The sequence below is a fragment of the Platalea leucorodia genome, assembly GCF_965183815.1.
Source record: "Platalea leucorodia genome assembly, chromosome: 11".
In the NCBI taxonomy this organism is placed as follows: Eukaryota; Metazoa; Chordata; class Aves; order Pelecaniformes; family Threskiornithidae; genus Platalea; species Platalea leucorodia.
This window is the reverse complement of record NC_138833.1, coordinates 8,048,179-8,071,365: the sequence shown is the minus strand read 5'-3', so window position 1 is coordinate 8,071,365 and position 23,187 is coordinate 8,048,179. Positions and strand designations below refer to the sequence as shown.

General features: G+C 60.5%; 1 protein-coding gene across 5 annotated transcripts; it reads right to left on the bottom strand.

The window, feature by feature from the left end:
• Positions 1-226: 226 nt before the first annotated feature.
• ARAP3 (ArfGAP with RhoGAP domain, ankyrin repeat and PH domain 3) lies at positions 227-22,074 on the bottom strand. Of its 5 annotated transcripts, none has more exons than XM_082324143.1 (34): positions 21,921-22,074; positions 19,086-20,209; positions 18,400-18,461; positions 17,993-18,066; positions 17,679-17,749; positions 12,918-13,187; positions 12,602-12,671; positions 11,634-11,754; positions 11,235-11,422; positions 10,227-10,333; positions 9,921-10,120; positions 9,682-9,767; positions 9,327-9,509; positions 8,931-9,093; positions 8,472-8,603; positions 8,245-8,398; positions 7,984-8,086; positions 7,554-7,752; positions 7,402-7,465; positions 6,920-7,083; positions 6,551-6,763; positions 6,282-6,387; positions 5,582-5,729; positions 5,316-5,384; positions 4,947-5,021; positions 4,711-4,825; positions 4,428-4,556; positions 4,092-4,225; positions 3,852-3,934; positions 3,579-3,614; positions 2,726-2,789; positions 2,483-2,620; positions 2,112-2,150; positions 227-1,406 (listed from the first exon to the last, which is right to left on the bottom strand). In XM_082324143.1, exons 2-34 carry the CDS (start codon positions 20,168-20,170, stop codon positions 840-842), a joined length of 5,412 nt encoding a protein of 1,803 aa, XP_082180269.1. In that variant the 5' UTR covers positions 20,171-20,209; positions 21,921-22,074; the 3' UTR covers positions 227-839. The 5 variants fall into 5 exon arrangements, with proteins under 5 accessions (XP_082180269.1, XP_082180268.1, XP_082180271.1 ...); XM_082324142.1 differs by lacking the exon at positions 21,921-22,074 and adding an exon at positions 20,358-20,475; XM_082324145.1 differs by lacking the exon at positions 21,921-22,074 and adding an exon at positions 20,358-20,475 and having other exon boundaries at positions 18,400-18,458.
• Between the last annotated feature and the right edge of the window lie 1,113 nt (positions 22,075-23,187).

Genomic DNA, 23,187 nt, shown 5'->3' with positions numbered 1-23,187 from the left:
CAGCTTGGTGCCCAGCATGAAGGGCCGTGCTGTCCCAGGCTGGCAGCGGAAAATCCTGCCCTGGATCTGATGTTTGCTGGGACTTTACCCCAGTTTTGCACTTCCTCTCACGCTGCCCCTGACCCCCATGGGTCCCCCGACTGGCTTCCTGGCCCTGGCGCTCCCGACTCTCCGCATGCCGGATGGTGGCATCCCTCACTGCTCCTCCTGCAGTAACCAAACCCTCCAGAGTACAAATAAACCTTTATTTCTCCCTGATGGTGGAAGGAACAGGTATAAATACCCCAAGTGAGCAGGAGCTGTCCTCCATCGCCAAGACTATGCGCCGGGCACACATGGCCAGCCCTGCTCCTATTGGCCCTTCCAAAAGATGCCATGGTAGATAAAAGAAGGGAAGTGGGCGATGGCTTGGGTGTCCTGACCCTGCTTCACAGGCCTAGTGCTGGGGAGAGGCCATCGTGCTGTGTTCCCCTGTGCTGGCAGGCACCGCATGCTCCCCTGCCTGACACCATGCCGTGCTGCCAAAACATGCAGGCAGGCTTTTATTTTCCCTTTTACTTGCTTCACTTGGCACTGGGCCTGACGGCAGACATGCCACCCATGAGTGAGAGCACGTGTGGCAACATCCCCAGCCCTCCCAAGCGGGGGTACCACCCCTCAGCATCCCTTTCCCCACTAGTCCCCTGGTCCCCACCAGTCCCTGCTCCCAGCCCAGCTCCAGGGTCAGGAGGAGGAGGAGGATGCGGGCTCCACGGTGTGGGAGCATGGGGTATCCATTGTCGCTGCTGCTGGGTGCGACTTGACCCCCAGGTCGGTGGCCACCCCTTCGGCATGGTGGGTCACGTCACCGGCTGTCCCGGCCCCGGTGGCTGTCCCTCGTTCTTCCTGAGGATGACGCTGCTGAGCTCCTGGATGAGTTTGTTGTTGACGGGTGAGGCAGGCTGCATGCTCCTCTTCCTGGGGATTTCCAGGGAGGTCTCCGCGCTGGGACTGCTCCCCGGTGTGGCTTCCTGCTCCCAGTCCCTAGCCAGTGCCAGGGAAGGCTCCACATTCCTCTCCAGAGAAGCTGTTTTGGTGGGTCTGAGCCCCTGGGCTGGAGCTTTGTTGCTCTCCAGGTTCAAGCCCCTTTCGAGGGACAGGGCTTTGGTGACGGAGGGACCCGCCACCCTCTGGGCTGGACTGGCGGGCAGTGAGGAGCGCAGCGCCGTAGCCGGGGGCTGCTCAGGGAATGGGGCTGGCTTCTTGGACCTGTCCACGGCGGGTACGGCCGACAGATCTGCCAGGAGCCCCTTCCCCAGCTCCAGCGCGGCCAGCTCAGGGAAGTTGCCCACCTCCTCATAGACAGGATCGGCGTCTGCCTCTTTCTCCTGCTGTTCCTCCAGGGAATCCTGGTGCATCTTCATGGGCTGGGGGAGGGCGGGGGGTCAGGATGAGGGGCACTGTCTGCACTGCTCAGCTGTACCCCTCCATCCCCCTCACCGCCCTCCCTGCACTCAGGTACTGCCCAGGGACCCTTGTCCCCTTGCTGTGGGGCTGGTACCCACAGGGGACCCACCCACCATCAGGTCTCTTGGCTCAGGCACTGTTGCCCCTTCTTCCCCCATTGCTGATGGAGGGTGAGCGTTTTTGTCCCTGCCGAGGCATGGTGCATGCCACCAGGCTGTGGCACTGGCCCAGCATCCCCTGGCAGAGGTGATCTGGGGCGGGGAGGGCAGATGGATGCCCACACAGTGCACAAAGCCAGGCGAGGTGAGGTCCAGCAAGATGACCCCCACAGAAATAACCTGATGGTGAGGAGGACCCAAACCTATTTCCTTGCATTTATGTTGAGCCCCTATGGGCAATGTGCACCCAATGGGAGAGGCTCTGGGAGCTGGGCTGGACTGTTGTGCTCTTGCTTATACACACCGGGACCATGCAGGGACCCCCATCCGTGGGTATGGGACACAGAGCAACGGGCACCCCCTCCTCTGCCACACATCCTGTGGGCAGGATGGCCCGGGCATGTCTCCAAGTGCAGGTGGGATGCTGCAGGCAAGCCCTTGCTGCCGTAGCCAGAAGGCACGGTGCAAAGCCAGCAACGGATGCACTCCACGTTTGCGGGTACTTACAAAGAACATAGACAAAGTCCTTCGCGTGTGCAGGCGGCGCTAGAAACAGAGGAGATGAGCAGAGGTAAGCACGTGATAGCACGGAGCAGGGTCATGGATGCCTCGGCAGGCAGAGGACAGGCAGTGGGGTGCAGGACCCCACGTGCCCTCACGGGGCCCTGCACGCACGGAGAACTGCCATGGACACAAGCACAGCACACAGCACACACACATCGCCAAGCACAGGGACAGACACCCAAAGCATCCACTGGTGCCAGGCAGTGTGCACCCGCCTCCGGGGCCCTGGAGTGGGTGCATGGTCTCGGGACGGGTGCATGGACCTGGGTGGGTGCAGGAGCACCCGTGGGCAGAGGTAGCTGTGGGGGCTTTACCAGGGTCTGGTTGGCGGAGAGCATGGTGGCGTCAGTGCTGTCCCCATGCAGGGGCACCAGTGGCATGGTGCCGAACTTCTGCTTGGCGAGGTCAGAGGAGGAGCGCCGGCGCATGATCACAGGGCGCAGATCATCGTGCTGTGCACAAGGACAGGGCAGGGAGGGGGGTCATGTCAGACTGCCCTGCCAGTCCCCCCCATCCCAGCCCAGCCCAGCTGGGTGGCACGGCCAGCCTGCACCCACCTGAGCCTTGAGGATGCTGGTGGTCCAGTCCCACAGCTCAGCCTGCCCTGAGCACACCAGGTACCTGTAGAAGAGCCAGCTGAGAAGCTGCCAGGGAGCAGGGCCAGTGGGGCCCATGTTCCCTTGTCTCCTTGCCTGTGAGCCCAGGGCTGTCAGGCACAACTACTCCTGGTGGGGCTGCACCTCTGAAACTCTCTGCCTGCCCAAAGCGCTGCTTCAGGGCAAGGCAAGAATTGGGCACCCATGAGGCACTTCAGCTCAGCTGTCCTTGCTGCCCTTAGAAGAACATCTCAGCTCCACGTCCATGCTGAGCTGCTGCCCCAGCACCGGCAGTGTCAGGGAAATGGGGACAGGATCAGCAGGATGCATGGGTATGCCTGTGCATCCAGCAGTGCCAGGGAGGCGGGGTCAGGGACCCCAGCTTAGGGTGGGGCACGGGGTGCAGGAGCACCTGGTGTTGGGTGCATGGGGACACAGAGCAGCGTTGGGTGAAGGCTAGCAGGCAGCGCAGCCATGCATGTGACATGCACACCTGGGCAGGGTGGGCAGGCCCCTCTGGAGCCTGGTGCTGGGTGCTTGGAAGATGCATCTCCCAGGGGTGCTGGTGTGGATGGGGAGGTAGGAAGGGTGTGTAGTACACAGATGGATTGCCCCTGGAGCCTGGCCCCTACCTGGTATCAGGGAGCATGTGGCCCCACCATGCTGTCCCTTGAGTGCCCCAGCCAAACACCAGCTCTGCCCTGACCCCCAGGACCCTGTAGCACTGCCTCTGGCACTAAAACCCACTCCCACTAAAACTGGGGACAGATCTCAACATCCCCCAAATCCCAGGATGGCAGGGGCAGATACTCACAGCTGCTGCTTGTCCAGGGTCAGTGTGAAACCCCACCTGAGGAAAGGAAGAGACAGGCTGTGGGGCAGCCCCGCCAAGCTCAGACACAGTCTGGGGTCTGTGGGCAGCAGGGCGGGGGGCTGAACTTGCCCCACGGGCCCAGGCTTGTCATCGCTTTGGGTCCTGGTGGGGCTTGGCATGCTCCCAGCAGCTGAGCTCGTGTGCCACGTGCTGGGGGCAGGGACTGAGGGATGCACATGTCCCAGTGCCATGGCCAAGGAAGGTCCCACTTACTGGGCTGGTGGCTTCAGCTTCTTCCTAATGCCCATGTAAACCTTGGCTGCATCCAGGGGCCACTCACGCTCTGGTTTGGCACTCTGGGGAAGGAGATCCATTGGGTCAGCCCAGCTTGGTGCCAGCCTCCCTGCCAGGAGGGCAGCCACCACCGTGCCACTGCTGTCCCTGGGCTCCCACTCCCCACTTCTCCTCCCACCCTCGGGGCGCAGGTCCATCCCCACAGCATCCCCTCGGTACCCTCTTCTCCTTGAGCAGTAGCAGCCTCCGGTCCTGGATGACGAAGTAGCGCTCCTGAAACTTGTTTCCCAGCAGCTTGGGGGGCTCCTCACGGCATTTCAGCAGCCCGCACTTGGGGGTCTCACGCTTGACGCCTGCCCAGTGTGGGGAGATGGGGGTCATGGGGTCTGGGAGCATGTGAGGATGGCTGGGGTATTGCAGGGCGGTCACACTGTGGGTGTCAGGGTTGTGCCCCTGATGGCTGCAGGGCGGTGGCTGGGGCAAGGGGAAGCTCAGGCAGAGCTGTCCCCCTCTGGGGACACCCCTAGGGGCTGGGACCCTTTGTGATTGCCCTACCTGTGAAGAGACAGCTGCCCTCGCCGATGGGGACCTTCCTCACCAGCAGGTACGCAGCGCTGGGCTCCGGGAGCTTGCACCACTGCAAAGCTTGCTCCAGCACCTTCTCCTTGGGGTGCAGGGGCCGCTCTGGGGAGGCAGGGACACTCTCACTGCTATGTCCCCTTCCCTGTGCCAGTGCCCCCTGCCACCGGCAGCAAGTCACCCCCCGTACCCCACACCTCCTTCTCACCAGCCCAGCCATGCCGAGAGCATCCCCCCGTACCATCCCCACCGTGCTCACCCAGCTCCCCGTTCTCCAGGGCCTCGAAGGTCAGCCAGATGTCCAGGCTGGCCGCCACATTGCGCATCTCTAGCACTTGGTTGGTGAGCTCCTCTGCCGTCATTGTGGGGGACACCTGGGGCCGGACACACGGGGAGCTGCGGTGCGTGGTGGCAGGATGGGTCCCAGGGACAGGCTGCGCCAGGAGCCTGCATCCCTCTTCCCTTCCTCTGGCACGGCCCTCCTTTGGGACTCACCTTCAGGGTGACGCAGCAGTCAGGCAGCTTCTGCTCCAGGTAAACTTCAATGATGAGGTCCCCTGCCTGTGAGAGCTGGGGGAAGAGCGGGTGGCATTGGTGCTGTGCCGGCATGGGTGCTGTGCACATCCCTTCTCCCCAGGGGCTGGTGATGGTGTCCCAGGGAGCTGGGGCTGCTTCTCCCCTGGGCAGGAGCCTCAAGGTGATGGGCAAAGGGGAGACAAGTGGGGGAAGGTCCTTCCCCAAATATCTGGTGTGGGACAGCAGGCACGCAGGGTGCGCAGCTGGCAGTGCCCCCATCCTCCAGGCAGTCCCACCAGCCCGGGGGTTCCTGACATGATGGGGGCTGGCAAGCATTATCTCTAGTACCTGGGTGTCCTTCCAGGTGGTGATCAGACTGTTCTCCAGATCCATCTGGGATACCTGGTCCTCGTCAATCTGCCAGAGGAAGGGTGCATGGGGTGAGAGGAGAGACACATGGAGTCAGTGCGGAGTGGGATACAGCCTGAGTAGACATGGCCAGGATGCAGGGAGGGATGCAGGGGGAGGCAGAGGTGGGCAGTGTGGAGAGATACAAGGGGAGATGGACAGAGCCAGCATGGAGGGGGCTGGCAAAGCCCCTGCAGGGAGCTTACATTGAAGATGCTGACATAGTTGTCAATGAGGTCTTCCATCACCTTCACCTCGTGCTCCCCTTTGCCATCGGTCTGGAAGAGGCTGGGTGCGAAGAGCAGCGACAGGTTCTTGGTGCTCATCTGGTTGAGGTCTGCACATTTCTGCACCCTGGGACAAGGAGGACAGAGGTGAGGGGCTGGTTGCACTCTGGACGGGGTTTCAGTGCCAGCCACCCTCCTCTGCCTCATACAAACGCTCCTGAAAAACAGCTCGTTTTTCCCCTGCTCCCCAGCTCCCCAGCAGTGGGAACTTCAAGCCGGGCAGTTCCTGTTTCCAGGACTTCCAGCTGCCATCAAACCAGACAACAGCCTCACCTCATACTCTGAGTCGGGGATGGGAATTTGGTTTTTTCCCTCTTTTTTTGGGCATTGGGTGAAGTTTACGTCCTACAGGTGGCTGTCCCTTACTCCCAAACCTCCTGTCACTACACCTTGCTGCAGTATGGCTTTGGGAACGTTTGAGTTGTCCCAGAGCAGCATGGTCCAGCACATCCCAGCACCAGCTGGGGGGCTGATGGGGCAGGGCATGGGCTCTGGGCTCTTCCTGGCTTGCAGGGATGGGAGCCAGCATTCCCTGGGCAGTGGGGAGATGCCACGCTGCTAGCTGGCCTTGGGGACCCCAGCTGGGCCAGGGGACCCGGCAGGGAGGTGGCCCACTGACCGGTAGAGATGCCCAATCAGCGCAGCCAGGGTCTTGCGGTTGAGGCGAGGCAGGCGATGAATGAGATCCTTGTACCGCTCCAGGCGCTGGGGCTTTGAGGAGATTTCTGGAGGGAGGAAAATGAGTTGTGGACCATTGCTGAGTCTGGTGGACATGGAGCAGACATGACACCAGAGCTGGCACCAGGACCCCGGTCCTGAGGGACACCAGCCTCAGGGGTCCCTGACAGGCAGCCCAGTGTGGGAGCAGGGGTTAAGTGAAGGAGGTACCTGCAGCCTCCTTCCACTGTGGGTGCAGCTCCAGGGTGAAGACAGGGTCCTCAAGCTCGCGGAAGAACCTCTTCAGCACATCGGTGACATCCTCGATGAAGTTGTCGCTGATGCGCAGCTTGACGTTGCGGGCATCCCGCCGAAACTCCTCCATCAGTACCTTGATCCGGGACTTGGCTCCGTTCTTGCGGTAAATCCCCTCGTGCCGCAGCCCTGAGGCAGGGACATAGGGTCATGGGGGCCCAATCCTGCCTAGAGAGTCCCCAACAGGGCTGGTGCCCCAAGAGTGGTGCCTCTTGCCCGGATCCCTTGGCTGCCCCATGTGTGCTGGAGGATGCTCCAGCTGTGCTGCCGCCGCGCTGGGCTCACCATACTGTGTGATGAAGGCGATGCAGCTGTCCACGATGATGGGGATGTCCCCCCGGCTCAGCTGCTGGTCCGGCAGTGCGTTACCCCGGCCCCCTGCTGATGCCTGAATGTCAGCATACCACGCTGCTGAGTCTGCCCGCGACAAGCCCTGCAGGTAAAATGTCCTGAGAACAACAAGGGCAGAGAAGAGGGAATGAAAGTTGCCGTTGGGGGTGGGTTACCCCCTCCTCCCCGTATGCACAGCCTGGCTCTGGGACAGGGAGCAAGGCACAGTCAGGCTGAGCCAAGGGACGTCCTACCCCAGCGAGAGACCCCAGGCTGGGGTGACCTCTGTAAGCCCCTTGGCCACAGCCCTGCTGTCCCAGTAGCATCCCCATCAAGGATCTGGGATCAGCATTGATGCATGCATGAGTGTCTTTGCCCCAGGAAGCCTGCTGAGGTTGTTTGGCTCCTTCCTCGTCCTTCCCATGGCCAGGACTCACCTTCCCATCTCCACCAGGATCAGCAGTTCCTTCTTCTCTGGGGTTTCCGTGGGGGGAACCAGACCTGCATTGGGGTGAGAAGTAGAGAGGTCAGAGCCTTGCTCAGCCACCCACCACATGGTGCCCGTCCCAGGCTGCAGCACGGCACTCACTGAGCTCCTGCAGCCGCCGGAGATTGATGCTGTCCTCAGCCCCATCCTCCTCGGCAGGGCAGATGAAGAGGTGGGCTTTCTGCAGGATGAAGAAGGCCTGCTGCCACCGCTCGGGGTTGAGCATGCACTTGTAGCGCAGCTGGCCCACGCGCTGGAACTCGTAGCCCAGCAGGCAGTGACAGCTCACAGGTGTGAACCACTGTGGGATGGAGCAAGAGACGAGCCAGGTAAAGACAGGGCTTGGCCCCCAAGCACAGACCCCCACGAGGATGGGGGCAGGTCGCTGGGGAGGATGGGAGCCCCTGCAAAGGGAACGAGGGTGCTTGCCACAGAGGATGAAGAGCATGGGTAGCTGGGAGGAATCATAACAGGGAAGTGGGGACAGAGCCCAGGGACCCACCAGAGACACAGGGGGCTGGGGCTGGCTCACCTTGCCGATGGCGCTGGCCCAGGCTTGCAGCGTCTCGGGCCCGTCGGTTCCCAGCTGCTGTACTTTTTCCCCAGTGAGGAAGAGCTCGAGGGTGAAGCGACACCTGCAGAGGACGAACCAGTCCATCAGGGCAACCCCCACCCCAAACCTGCACCCAGAGCCAGACTAGACCATTGCACCAAGCAGGGAGCAATGTCCATCCTTGCCCTTTGTGTGCCCAGAGACTCTCTGGGCATGCAGCGGGGGCACGGCTGGGGCTACCTTTCAGTGGGGCTGGGGCTTGCAAGCGCCTGGGCTCTGCTCACGCCCAGGGAGATGAGGTCCGCACTCTCGATGTGGCCCAGGGGCTCGGTGCATTTCTCCGTCTCAAAGAATAGCAGGGCTCTCTCCAGGGAGCACCACGTGCGCTGGAAGTCTGCAGGACCAGGGGGTCAGTGGCACAGGGGTGGGCACCCCACTGGCTGCCCTCCTGCGGTCCTCATGCTTACCATCTTTGCTCTTCTTGGTGCCCGGAAGCTTGGCGGGGGCCATGGCCCGGTACAGGTACCCACTGTGTGTCACCGGCTGTGTGATCTCATTGTAGACACCCTCTGGACCTGGTTCCTGTGCCCGGGGGCTCCCTGTGGGGAACGGCACTGAGAGCGCAAAGGGACAAGGCACCCACCAAAGCATGGGTACCAGGAGGGCAGGGAGACCCCACTCCACTTGCAGGTGTAGGCAAGGGAGTATGCCAGGCATGGGATTCCCTGAGAAGGGGCTCCAGAGGAACCCTTGCTGCCTTGCTCCATCCCAAAAGACCAGTGCAGTGGGGCAGGCAGGTCTCCCAGAGAGCCACAGTGCCTGATGCCCTGGCTGTCTCCAGCCTTGGGACGTGCTGCGCGGACGGGGCAGTGGCAGGGAGGAAGCCCCCCCATCACAGACAGATAGGGCTTGAGGGTCCTTGTTACCTGAATGGTTCCTGGGCCTTTTGCTCTCCGGTCCCCACCAAAGGTCAGCCCCAGGGGCCACCTCGCAGGCAGGGGGATCAGCCACCAGCCCAACCTCTGAGGATGAGAAGAACTGCAGGATGGTCTTGAGCAGGGCTGGTCCTGCCACTGCAGCACACAGTGCCTGGGATGAGACAGAAACCTTTAGGGACCACATCCTGGCTAACGGATACCCTCAGCCTGCTTCCAGGGCTACTTGAAGGCAGGCAAAGTGGGACACAACCTCTCACCCGAGCTGCCTGGCACAGGGGTGCAGGTGCACACAGCCAAGCAGGAGGTGTTGGCATCTCAGACACAGAGCTCTGGGGTGGTTACCAGCACCCCAGAATCCTGCCTGCACCCTGAGGTGGCCCCTACCTGGAGCACATCCTCCTGAGTGGTGTAGTGGGGATGGGGCAGGCGGTACCGACCCTCTCGGTACTTGCGGGAGATGAAGTCCCGTCTCTGCTCAGCACTGGCATCTGGGTAGAGGGCCTCGGCGGCAGGGAGGCGAGCAGCCCAAAACCGGTTGGCTCGCTCATTTCCCAGCATGATGAAGAGCTGCAGGAGAGTCCCATGGTCATGGCGAGCACCAGGGCCAGCTGGGAAGAGCACGATACCTGGCATCCCTGCATGCCAGGGGAGACTGTGGGGCTGCCGCCCTGCCTGGGGAAGCAGCCTGGCCCCTGAGCATGCCGTGCCAGCCCCAGCACCCTGCCCTGAATGCCTCTACCTGTACTATTTCGTTGGACCAGACACTGGTGTCAAGCTTCAGACTTTGCACCTTGGAAACATTGGAGCCCAGGCTGCGGTGCTGCCCTGCAGGGAGCAGGAGAGTGAGCACCCTTTGATCTTGCCAGGGGAACCAGCACCCAAGTCGCACCCATACCCCAGCCAGCACCCTGCCTGCCCAGGCAGGCCCAGCCCACACCCGCCTGGACCCCCATGTGCCCCCCAGGAAGATCTACTGGCCTGCACACTGCTTGCAGATGACCACACACAGGTTGATGGATGCCCAATCGGGACTCTGAGCCCAGCAGTCTGCACAGTATTTGTTGGCTTTGTTGGACCAGATCTTCTCTGCCACCTCGTAGTCATAGAGCATCTCGGCTATGGCCTCCTGCAGGGCCTCCATCCACTCCCGCTTCTCCCGCTCAGACTCCGCCACGAAGCTACGAGCACCAGCACAGCCAAAACTCAGGAGCCTGGAGCAACCAGCACCCATGACCAGCACCTGTCTGCTCCCCCCACCTCGTCCCACCTGGGTGCCTGGGATACCTGAATATTTTGAAGGGGGTGATGAGCTCGAAGCTGCGGTTCTTGGCTTCGCGGATGGTGGAGCCGCGCATCTCAATCAAGCAGATGCCAATGCCCATTTTAAAGAACTGCAATTCAGAGTGATACTGGTGTTGGCTCTGCAGCACCGCAGCTGCAGTGGACACACCACCCTGGACATGCCCGTGATGCTGAGGCTGGAGCCAGGGCACCAGGGTGCCTGGTACCCCGACTCTCATCACTGCTCTGCTTGGACCAGTCAGACCTGGTACCCTGCCACACCTCTCAGCCATCCCATGTGGGCTGACATAAAGCATTCAGCAAGTATGTTATGCCTTAAAATGAAAGGCAAGTTCTGCCCACAGACCTCGAAACCTGGCCATTGAAATCCCTTTGTTTTGGGGATTTGAGTCCACATTGACTCAGACACACTCATAAAGCAATTATCAAGTAGAGCAAAACCCACAGAGGTTTGATGCTGCTTCGTGCATGCCAGGCAAACTGGAAATGAGGTGACTGGGGAAAAAAACAGGGGTGATGAGAAAATTCAGCAGGCAGGAGGTGGGGATTTCTGTGGGCAGCGGGCAGGGTGCGATGCGTTGGCAGAGACTTGCTGCCTCCTGTGGGGCAAGCCTGTGTTGCAGCAGGTATGTTTGCTGGTGATTTCGTCGTCATTGATCCACCTGTCCTGTGATGGATTGGGACGCTTTGGTGCAACTAAGACCTAAGTGCTGGGCAGAGATGAAGATAATTTGGTGACAGTGAGGAGATTTGGAGGGGGCTTAGCTCCTGGCAGTCCCTGCATCTCCAAGCCCAGCTGCCCTGTGCAGGATCTCCAGCTTGCTTCTGCACCATTCCCTTTCTCCCTCCTGTCCTTTTCCTCTCTGCTCTCCCTTTGGCACTGAACCTGGCTAAGCTCCCTCCATCCCTTCCATCCCTCCGTCGCTCTCACCCCTGTCCACCATTGGCACAGCCCTCTGTGCCAGCAGGGTGTCTGGTCTGGCCACAAACCTGCTCGCTCTTGTACAGCCACATCTCAGGCAGGCTCAGGGCTGCAAACACCTTGGACTTCTGGCCCTTCAGCTCCAGGATGCCTGACTTCTGGCAGTGAGCGGTGTTGGTGGGCCGGGGCCGGGACCCCACCAGGCGCTGGTCCGTCACCTTCTTCTGCAGCGTGGAGCACCACTCATTCCTCTGGGCTGGGGACCAGGTATGAGGGAGTGGGTCTGAGCCCTTCCCAACAGCCCTGGCATGGAACAGAGCACCCAGCAGGCATGGCAGGGGAGAGGTCACCTCGCTCATCATGGATGGATGTTTTGGGGATGGGGTGAGATCTGCCCCTGGGATGCTCTGGCTGGAGGAGGGAGGCAGGGATGGTTCCTTGGGGCCCTGGCCCGAGTCTTTGCTTACCCTCGTTCTCGGCGCGGAAGACAAAGATCCGGTGGCTGGTGAAGACCTGGAACTTGTTGTCCTTGGTGGAGCGAGCCATCTCAATCACGGACAGCGGGATCACCCCCTTGGGGTACGGCTCCTGAAACAAGCCCCAGGCAGGGTTATCCCCGTTTGCCCTTCCTGCAGGGCACTTCCATAACCTGACCACCCCAGCACCTGCCTTGCTGGGCATGCTGGTGCCATAACCATAGGGGTAAGGGGATGTGGCAGCAATGCCTGCAAGCTCCTGCAACAGTGGCTGCTCCGGGGCTATGCACGGTACCTGTTTCTGCATGGGTGCCGCTGATGTGGGGCCAGCCCATCTGGCTGTGCCATGGGACTGGGGCAGCAATGCCTGTCACCCCAGGTGGCGTGGCAGCTACGAGCACCCTGCAGCAGGCCTAGCGGGGCCATGCAGAGCCCCCACAGAAGGACGAGAGGATGTGGGACAGCAAAGGGTTGTTGACTCATCCCACGCACCTAACCCACAGTGCCATTGCCCCCCATGAGAAAAGCTCCTCCATGCAGCACATCCTTCACATTCCCCAGGTGCTTGGCTGGCTGCTGCCTCGTAGCACAGCCCGGGGTACACAAGCAGCCAGGCAGGAGCTGAGGATTAAGGTAGGGATGGGTCTGTGGCTGGGACCCAGATCCCCCATTTGCAGTCTGCTCCAGTCCTTGTGAACCAGCAGGATGCCCCTCGCCTGCTCCCAGTTGGCAGAGGGACCCTTGCTACCCTGGCCTTCCTGCGGCATGAGGCTGTGTTCAGAACCCCCCAGGCACAAGGGCTATGGCTGCTCTACCCTGGCAATGGTAAAGCAGTGCTGGCTCCTTACAGAAGCGCAAAGGAGTCAAAGGGGATGTGGCAGCTTGTGTGGTGTCAAGGCACCCTGCTTAAGTGGCACGGAGCAGCCTCCCTACCCTGCTCACATCTTGCCCCTTCGTACCTTCTCACTGCTGAAGTACATCAGGTTCTTCCCATCGAAACGGACATAGCGCCTCTGGAAGACATAGTTCCTGTTCGGATGGCAGAAAAATGGGGCTGTTGGGAAGGGGACGACCCCTCCAAGGACCCCACATCTGCTCACAGACCCCCCCTTTCCCCAACAATGACCCCTGCAGCACAGCTGGGGCACCCAAGAGGGTCCTCCTCCTGTGGGGAGGTCTGGCTGCCCCAGTAGCATGGTGACCAGTGTGCCAACCTCACCAGCCTTGCCCAAGGGGGCTTTACCTATGGGGACTGCCCCATGTGTGGGCACATACCCCTGTGGGGAGAGCTTGTCCAGCCAGCCGCTGAGCATGGTGGGTCGGGGCTCGGAGAGCGACGTGAAGCTGGCGTAAGGGGAGATGGTGAGGTCATCCAGGACCTCATCTGGGTAGAGATGGGCTGGCAGGCTGAATGGGGCGCCCTCGGCTCGTGGTGCCTCCACAGTGGAGTACCCCTCCGTGTCGTTCTGGACAATGCGGTCTATGAGCCGGGTCCGGGTCTCCTCGTCCTCACTCCTTCCCTCACTGCTGCACTCGCTGCTTGTCCTGTGAGAAATGAGGCTGTGAGGGAGCCCGGTTGTGGCAGCATGGCTGCTTACTCTGCAGGGTCCCAGTCAATGCCATCCCATTTGGCAATGTCTCGCTCTGCTCCTGGCCCCATCCTGAACTCATCAGGGCACCCAGTGATGTGGGTGTTTGCATCTCCATGAGCAGGATGGGACAAGGGCTTAGCACTCATGAGCCCCGTGGCCACCAGCAGCCCAAGGCTCAGCCAGTCCTACATGATGGCAAGGCTGGGGGTAGCTGGCAAAATGGGCTTTCTCACCTTGGGTAATACTGCACAGGCCACCACACATCTCCAAACCTCTGGCATCACCTCCTTCCCCTCTTCACACCACAGGCAGCAAACTGAAGCCAGGTAGCTCCCAGTCCCACATCCTGCTCTCTGCTCTACACCCACCACAGCTACCTCCTCACAGGGGTTCTCAGCCTGCCCTCTCCCTCTTCTCTCCTCCAGCGTTCATGGCACCGGGAAGGTCCTTCTGCCACGACACCATCTTGCCTGCTCTTGTGTCCAGCCGAAATGTTTTGCCAAAGGATTGGCAGGGACAAATGGGCTGGTGGAGCTCCTGCATCCATCTTCTTTTCTGGGGAAGCCATGCTAAACCCCCCAGCCATGCCTGGTGAGAGTATCCAACCATAACAATAGAAGGAAATGATAAAAATAAACTACTAAACCTGCCCCTTCCCCTCAGCCTTCTCAGCCAGACATTTTTCTTTCCCCAAAAAGGAAATGTGCTGGAAAATGTCTGATGGTCCCAGGAGCTCACAGGGGAGCTGCCCAGGTGCAGTGGTGATGGGCAGGAAGAGAGTCACAGCAGCCGGGACATCCCAGTACCATCAGGAGAGTACTTGTGCCACTGGGTCACTCATGGCATCCAGTGCCAGGATGAACAAAAGGCTCCAAGAAAGGCAACGAGGATGGTCCGCGCATGGTCCCAGCTTCTGCCTGAGGAGCACCTGAGCAAGCTGAACATCTCCAGCGGGGAAAGGGCAAGTGATGGGGGTAGGTTTCTGAAGTCGTGAGCAGCATGAGGAGGGCAGAAAGTCATCTCCTGGCCACCACAGCTTCAGTCACAGGAGCTGGGTGGCATCAGATAAAGCCAGTAGGAGCAAGGTGCAGAACCCCATGGGAAAGAAGAAGCTGACCTGTGGGACTCCTTGCCATGGGATGTTGTAGAAGGAGAAATTTATGGAGGAGAAACCCACGGGGGGTACTGAAACTACCTTCAGCACAAGTCCATGTGCTAGAAATGCTTTTGGATCAGGAGAATGATCCCAAACACCACCCCTCATCATAAATTCTCCAAACACCTTGTTTTGAGCACTGCCTTTTTGTAGGAGCCAAGGCAGTGCATGAACCTGTGCTTTGACCCTGGACAGGCACCTTATGGGGCCATCAGACATCAGATGTCCCTGAACCATGTGGGACAGAAGCAAGACCTGAAGTCTGCCTGGAAGGATGTTGGGCTGGAGCCACCAAGGCTAGGGGTCAGCTTCAGAGAAGTGTGATGGTGTATGGGGCTGAGGAGATGGATGGAGAAGGAAAATGGCCTGTTTGGCTCCAGCGTCTGCAAGAAAGACAAGAAATAGTCATGGGCAGCTTGGAGGCTCAGAGCACAATGAAAACTGCTATTTAATTAGCATAACAGAGCTTGGCATGGCAATTCATCTGGCTGGAGTCCCAGCCTGGTGTTCAGCTTCTTTAGGAGGGACTGGCCAGGTAGCGGGGTGGCTGGAGGACTCTGTACGTCGTAGGCGGACATCAGCCTTGAGTGCCAGAGCCGAGTAGGAGACAGACCCATTGAACAGATCAGGGCAGGAGAAAAGGGGGAAAAAATCCATGATAACCCCTTCCTGAGCAATGATTTACAGCAACTGAAGCCACCAAATGCTGGAGGACAAGCGGCATCTGGCAGGGACAAGCAAGGCCCACAGCCCAGCTGGAGTGGGGTCTCTTAGCATCCCAGGAGCACACCAAGACTCAGGCCAACTCCCAGCTCTGTCGTTGAGGACAGGTTTGGGGGAGGAAGCCTTCTGGCAACAAGTCTGCAAAGGCCAAGTCATCTCCCTTTTCAGCTGGTGTCAGGCAGTGAAGACAACTAACCTTAGGGCCAAACGAGTCCCCAGGGCAAGGAGAGGGTATTTCCAGGTGAGCTGAGCCTGGAGGGTGATGCCTGAGGTGAACCAAGTTGGGGCAGTCTCAGCCTGTCTCCTCCCACATGGGAGAGCTGGTGGAGGATGGGTGATGGAAGAAAGGGATCTGCTGGTGGTGAGGGGACCAAGGAGCTGCTGACGGATCTAGTTACTTCAACTAGGGGTCATGGGCCAGACAATCAACCTGCAAGTGGGCACCTGGAGGTAGGTAGGGAGATAAGGAAGAAGCTGTCAAGGACACATCATTCACAGTGTTTCTTTTCCTGCAGGGAAGATGCCTTGAGATGTGGGGAGAATCAGTCCGGGTAGATATCTGCCTGAGGATCATATCATCGTGGGTCTTGATGCAAACCAGTTCAGGATCCACCATCCTCACCATGATGCCTGAGCAGTCACTGTCTGAGCCAGTCCTCTGAGCTCCATGGTGTGACACAGGCACTGCTGTGCCACCATCTCTCTCCTGCTGAGACTGATGTCTGAAGTAAGGCAGATGCTGTCCTCTGCACCAGCATTTCAGGGGGTTGAGCATCACCAGCTTGGATGAAGGTGTTCAGCATCAGAGTAGGCGAATCCCACACTACGCTTCAGGCTCTGCTGGACCCTCAGAGACCCAGCTCCCAGTTTTAAGGGGAATTTTGCATTCCTCTTCCTCTTTTCTGAGGATACCTCATTGCTGGCCGAGGCAGCTCTGCCTGTTTCTAACACTGACACTCACTGCCCAGACCCCAAGCCAGAGAGCAGTGTGGTCCAGACGAAACTCCCCCAGAACAGGGCGAGAGGAGGTATCTCAGGTAGGAGGAAGATATTGTGCCAAAGGGGTGGGAGGGCCTCTCTGAAGTTTGGGAGTGGGAAATACTTCCTATAATGAGTGGGTTGGTGGGCTGCAGGATGTGCTCGTGTTGTCCCCAGTGACCAGGTGCCAGTCAGCAGGATGAGAAACTGGCTGAACTGGAGAAACACCAGTGTTGAAGCAGAGGATCAGGAGGTCCCACAGAGGCAGGGGCAGGGGCAGGGGCCAGGGCTGGCCAGCAGCGGCTCACCAGCTGAGCAGGAGCCCATAGCTGTGCTCCAGGGGGATCACAGTCAGACCAGTGGGGCTGGTCTGGGGAAGAAAGCATTGGAGCAGCTGGCCAACGGGGTCTATGAGCACAATGCAAAAGGTCTTCAAAGGCTTTTCTGTCTCTTGTTCAACTCCCCACACCCCAACCACCTTAGCGCTCAGGCTGGGAGAAAAAAAAAACAATGAACTGCTGCCTCTGACACTCTGCCGGTGGTCGCATCCTGTCTCTTCGCAGCAAGACCAGGCTGCAAAGTCCCTGGTGGGTCCAGGGCTGCAAGTACCTGGCCGATGCCCTTCGAATACTCTGGATCCCAGCTTCCTGGAAGCTGCTGGAGGGAGATTGTGACCCATGGGCCAGCACCCAGCCTCGCTCTGAACTGCTGGCTCAGACGCTCCATGGCAGATTTCAGTTTTTCTGTTTACAAAACTCCTGTTCCCAGGTTTTGCAGTTCCCCACCCATGGCCCATGTTGGCTCTCATCTGGCTGCAATGTCTGGCTGACTGTGACACTGGATCAGGCCACACTGCAGTGACTCGCACCCAGAGCAGGAGATGCGCTGGACCAACACTGGGACTAGAAAGGCAGGGGCATGGGGATGCACTGGCCAGCAAGGCCATGGGTAGAGCTGAAGGACAGAGAGCTGCAGCTCACCTCCTCCTCTCTAAGCAACACAGGAAAAGGAACCCTCCCCATCTAAAATGGGAAGAGCAGCTTTCCTTCCTCTTTCTGAGATGCTATCAGGAGTTATGGAAAGTACATTTCAAAAGCATTTTAAAGGTGCCCCTTGCAATCTCACTGTCCACCACAATGAGACAGATCAGCAAATGCTGATCTGATGACGCTGGAGCCTTTGGAGGTCGCACATCACTTCATCTGGAGCTTGGAGCCATCCCATTTCTGAGCAATCCCTGTCCCTCGTGGTGTTTCCCTGCTCCCAGTGCCCAAATCCAGGCTCTGCCCAGTGTGCAGGTGCCCAGTGCCACTGGCACTGCCCCAGCTGTGTACCCAGAGCATCTGTTGGCAAGCACTGTCCCCCTGAGGGCCACCCGCCAGCATGGCTCCTTCTCATCTCTGAGTTCATCGGCTCTTCTTGAGACTGCTGACCTGATCCTAGATGCTCCTGATTGGCTCTGTGGTGGGGGAAAAGCCCCCCCCACCTCTCAGACTGTCCCCAGGGTTGTCCCCTGTCCCCCTGGCATGCAAACCACAGACTCTGAGCCCAGCCCAGCCCCTGAAGCCCAGAGGAGGTGATGCCTACCTGCATGCTTCTCGCTCCAGGTCCAGCTCGGACACTGCCTCGTAGCTCTGATCAGAGGAGATGGCAACACCCTGGGAGGAGAGACTGGTTACATCTCCTCTCCCCTCTGCCCTCTCCCATCCCAGACCTCCTCAACCTGCCTGTCCCACTGCGCGGGGGGCTCAGCCTGTGACCCCCCCCACCCCAGCAGTGATGCTCAGCCAGGCACTGCCAGGCACCACGGTCTCACCAGCTGCAGCTCCCTACTTTGCAGCAGCTGGTGGGGTGCAGAGTGATGACAGGGGACAGTCATCATCCCCACAGCCTCTTCTCACCTTCTTCTCCCGGGATGGGGCTACATGCCCAAAGATGGTCTCGCTGTAGGGGCTGACAGGCTGCTCGCCAACCTCTGTGGGCAGACATGTGGGAAGGAAAGGCAGTCAGCGGTGCCTGCTGCAGGGCAGTGACCAGCCAGGACTGTCAACCCTGGAGGGGGACCCCCGCACCGAGCCCACCATAGCATGCCCCAACATCCAGGGCATCTGGCACAACAGAGATGCCAGCCCAAATATGTGTAGGGCTGGGCCCTGCCTTGGCCCAGGGCCAACCTGGCCCCTGAGCAAGGCAGGAGCATGGGGCAGAACCTGAGGGAAAGGTAGGGTGTGCAGGTGTCCCCCTCTCCCCCCTTCCTCGGGGACACCGGGAGGTCCCTGCTGCGCACTGGTGCCCTCGGGGTTCTCACCTGGCTTGCCAGTGGGTCTCTGCGGGATGGCGGGCAGGTTCCCACCAGGCCAGCTGGGACTGCTGGAAAACAGGAGAGGGGTTACTGTGGCTGTGGCTGGGATGGGGTGGGATCGTGCAGGGTTTTCCCATCTGGCTTACATGGGCTGGAAGCTGCACCTGACTGAGGCTGAGCCCAGCTTTGTCCCCTAGGATGTGCAGCATCCCCTCCCTGCTTCCAGTGCCCTCCTTGTTCCCTTCTCCTCCCCAACCTGGGATCTGTCTGGCTGTGTCTCCTGGGACTGCTGGGCATTTCCTATCCCAGCTCACCCCCTCTAGTATCTCACGCCTTGCTCCCAGCATGAGCCAGCCCCAGAGCCCTCACTTAGCCACCCCCTCATCATGCTGGGGAGCCCCAGCCCTGCTGCCTGGGGGCCAGAGGAAGGGCAGCAGCTTCTCCCCCCAACAAGAATGAGCCGTCCAGGGGCCCAGGACCACCCTGTCTGCTCAGAGGGATCCCAGCTGCCCTGTGGGACTGTTCCATGCAGAGAGATGGGGAGGGTGGTGAAAGGAGCTTTGTCAGCACCCGGGGGCAGGCAGGGCCAGGCTGAGGATGGGGTCCCGGGGTGGGGGGCTCTCTGGATCCTCGGCACTGACTGCTCCGCACCCCTCCTCCACTCCCTGGGGCAAGGGAAAGCATTTGCTTACTCAGGCTTGTCGTCCAGCTGGGTCAGCTCCTGCAGGGATAGAGCCGGGGGCTGGGTGAAAGCTTGACCCTGGGGACCTTCCTCCCCTCCCAAGTCCTCAGTAGGTGCTGACAGGGGGTTGAGTCCTTCATAGATGACATTGGACACCATCTCCAACCTGCCCTGTCCTGAGCCTGGCTGCGAGGCTCCCCTGGGGCACGGTGAGGGATCTCTCCTGGCTGGGGTGGCTGCGGGGGGCGGCTGCGGGTTGGACGCAGGGTGACCCTCTGGCATGCTCCCAGGGCTGGGCTCAGCTGCCGGGACCCTGTGGCTGTGCCGTGGTGGGACAGATGGAACAGAGCGGGGGGATTTCTCCGATGCCTCCAGGGTTTGTCCATAATCTGGAGCTGGGGGGGACCATGTCTGCTCCCGAGCACTCTCCCGTACTCGCAGCCGGGATGCTCCCATGCCCATGGCCACGTCCACTCCTGAGCCAGCTAGTGGTGCTGGCCTGGGCTCCGGGCTCTCCAAATCCGTGGAGCTCTCCCCTGGCACAAATCCCTCCAGTACCACAAAGGCTGCAGGTGCCCCGTCACTGCCCAGGCTGTGTGCTGGCACAGTGGTGCGTGCCAGTGGCACAGGCGCCAAGCCCTGCTCTGGCTTTGAGCGATGGAAAACGGTCCTTGGCTTGGGAACCGGCTTCACAAGGGGAAGAGCAGGGTCCTTCTCTAGAGGCAATGCCTGGGCAGGTGCAGTGACACGCTGCTGTGTCCCAAAGGTGTCAGTAGACCCTCCCGGCTCTGCTTTCATGACATTCTTGCCCCGCTGGGGCGCATCCAGGACCTCGGTGGCTGGGAGATGGGTGTCTCCTGCTGTGGGTGCCCCCCACGACTGACTGAGCATCCGTGTCTGCTGTGCCAAGTTCAGGATCCTTTTGCGGTGCCCGGTGGCGGTGATGCCGATCTGCTGCAGGTGGTCACCATCCAGCAAGGCAGCATCTCTGGCAACATGGTACCCATGCTGCTTGAAGACATCCTGGTACCTCTCCAAGTGGATGGTGGCCAGCCAGTCTGCAATATCAGAGTCAGGACTGCACGGGGAGCTCATGGCCCTGGGGTGCCTCTCGACAGATGCTCAGCCCATCATCTGTGGAAGGAGGAGAGAAAGGGAGTGAGGAGGCAGGAGGAAGGGAGAGGGGGGTTCAGCTGCCATGAAGGGTATGGATCCCACGGGTGGGAGCGCAGGATGCTCCTGAAGGTCCTCCCGCCTCACCACTCTCCGCGGAGCCTCTCACCTCCCAGCTCAAGAAGCCAGCATCCTGTTGTTCCTCAGCCCCAAGCCTCTCCGCCCCTCCCCGGAGCTGCCGGATCCTGGCCCTGCTTTGTCGGTGAGGCCGTGACCCGAGGCCAGACAGGAACCAAGTGGCCGGGGGCTCACGGGGGAGTGGGTGGGCGAGCAGATGTTGGGTGCTGGCGCATTCCAGGCTCCACTGTGCGCAGGACTGGGTGGGAGGAGAACAAGAGCAGGCGCAGCTGGCGGGGGTGTCCCGATGGAGGGGGCTGCCCGAGGCGGATAACGGGGGGAGAGCAGCTGGGCCCCTCCCAGGAGATGAGCTCCTGTGCTGGGCAGCTTGGGGAGGGCTCTGTGGCCGGAAGGGCCAGACCATAATCTCTCTCTCTCACTGCTGGCGAGGGCATGGGAGAGGTCAGTATGACTCATGGGCAGAAAGAGGGGGGACAGCCTCCCACCCACCCCCAGCTGGGATGAGCCCCTGTGTGCCCCGCTGCCAGCACCCGCAGCTCGAGACAGAGGGGCATGGTGCCCACCTGCCAGGTCCTCCTCCACCGGGGACCCCCATTCTTAAATTATTTAGTGGCACAGCCCTGGGACAGAGCTGCGGGCTCTCTGCGGAGTGCTGAGGGCCTTTTTCCCATGAATCATGCTGCTCTGCACTAAACCATCTGTGCTGACTCTGCTGCCACTGGGTCTTTTTCCAGTTCCTCCATTTCCCTCTATTGTTCGGCACAGGCTTCCTTCCTGCTGCCTGCACGCTCCCACGCATCCCCTGCCCCCTCCTGCGGGAGCCTTGTCCTGACCCATCGAGGGAGAGCTGGGCCAGGCTCCCTGCTGCACGAGCCCCCACGCAGGCATCTGCCTGCTCCCCACCATTGCCTGCACAGGCAAGGGTTGCACGAGTGGCATGGGGAAGTGCGGGCAGGCTGGTGTGCTGGCGGAGGCAGTGGTGTCCCTGGAAGCACGTGGCGGAGTGATGCTGTCAGCAAGCACACGTAAACAGCAGGGCTCTCTGCTCACATGCATGGGTGTGGGGTGTGCGTGGTGCGTGTGCCCAACCCTGTATGCGTGTGTGGAGCGGGCTCCCCACGGGGCAAGCAGCTGCGCACCAGCGTGCATTGAGGAGGGACAGGAGCTGGCTAAGAAGCTGGGGAAGCAGGGCGTGGGGACATTGCACCTGGAAGGCTGCCTATTGATGTAGAACCTACACAAAGGGCTGGGTAGGGGGGTGTGGAGGGTGATGTCCCATGCCGGTGTGGGCTGGGTGCCTTTGCCACAGAGTTAAAGGGCTGTACCCACTTCTGCCCAGCAGCCTTGTGCTGAAATGGAAAAATTTCCCCCTTTCTTGTGCCTGTATCACCCTGAGGGATCTGCAGCCAGCTTTGCCCACTGCCTGCCCCGCCTGCCACAGGGATGTGGACATCATCCCTGTCCCTGCAAACCCATGCGGACCAGCTAGTGCAGTGGGCTGGAAGCAGGCATGGACTGCCCCAGTCCTGGCCCTTCCCCCCTGTCCCGAAGTCTGTCCCATCCGTCCCCTGCCGTCCTTGGGGTTCTCCCTCACCTCTCACCCTGCAGCGCAGTCCGCAGCCCCCCCAGGGCCAGCTCCGGTGGAGCAGCACGGTGGCAGTGCAGCTGCGGGCTCCACGGCCACCCCGCTCTGGGCTCCACGGTGATGCCAAGGCGTCCCCACCAGGCACAGGGCTCAGTCTGTGGGCACGGGCAGGCAGCCCTGCAGGAACTGCTGTGGGTGCAGGCTGGCTTTGCAGCACCCAGCCTGCGCCTCCCACTGCTGGTCCCTCCTCCAGGCCAACCCTCTGGTCTCCATCCCTGCCCCACCCTCCCATCCTGCCCCTTCCCAGGCATGACCCTGCCCCACACTTGGCCCCTGGCCCAGCTGCCCTGTGTCCTGCCCCTCAGCCAGGCTTTGCCCTCCTTTGGGGGCTGCTCCCCCCTCCCCACTCACCCTCTCATGCTCCTTCTCTCATCTTCCCAGCAAGGGTCCTGCTCCCCACCACGAGCCCTTGGACATGCATTGCCATGGGGGGACCAGGCTTCCCTGAGACCCACACCTCGAGGCTGTGCTGCCGAGGGATATCGTTGAAGTTCTCGGGTGTGTTTGGTTCTATCTGCTGTTTCTGCCTCTGGCTGCAGGCAAGAGGAGATATTCACTATATACACCATGGCCTGGGACTGGGCAGGGTGCAGGTGCTGGGAAGGTGCTGCCAAATTGGAGGAAACAGGTTAAAATGTTCATGCTGATGAGGGGACTTGGGAGGGTTGGCACTGGGGCTGGTTGGGTGAAATGTTGGGAACACAGAAACCTCTGTGCTGCAGGGATGCTGGAATGCAGCATCCCATCCCACTGCCAGTGCCCGATTATGAGGGGAGTGTGGAGTGAGCCAAGGGGCAGGATGGCAGTGGGGTCTAGGGCGGCAGGGGGACATCGGGAGGCTTTCTCTCCTGCAAGGAGCCTGTGCTTTCACCACCAGCCAATGCATCTGCCTTTAACGCAATGCTTTTCGCAAGAGCCCCAGTGGGGCTGGCCGTTAGTCTGGCTCTGCTGTTACCCAACCTTGCACACGGAGGATGTCCGAGGCTGATATCTCACAACACCCTTCAACCCTTCTCTGCTCCTGATGTCAAGGCTGATAGCCGATCCCTGCCCTGCGAGGGTCCAGCTGCCTGGGCACCCCCTTGCTCCAGCTCAGGCTGGTTCTTCCCATCCCCAATGATGCCCTCAAAAGCCATTGTGGGAAGCTGGGAGTGGTGGGAGCCCCTGGTGTAGGAGGGCCACCCAGTACAAATCTCTGTGTGTGCAGCTAGGTGTG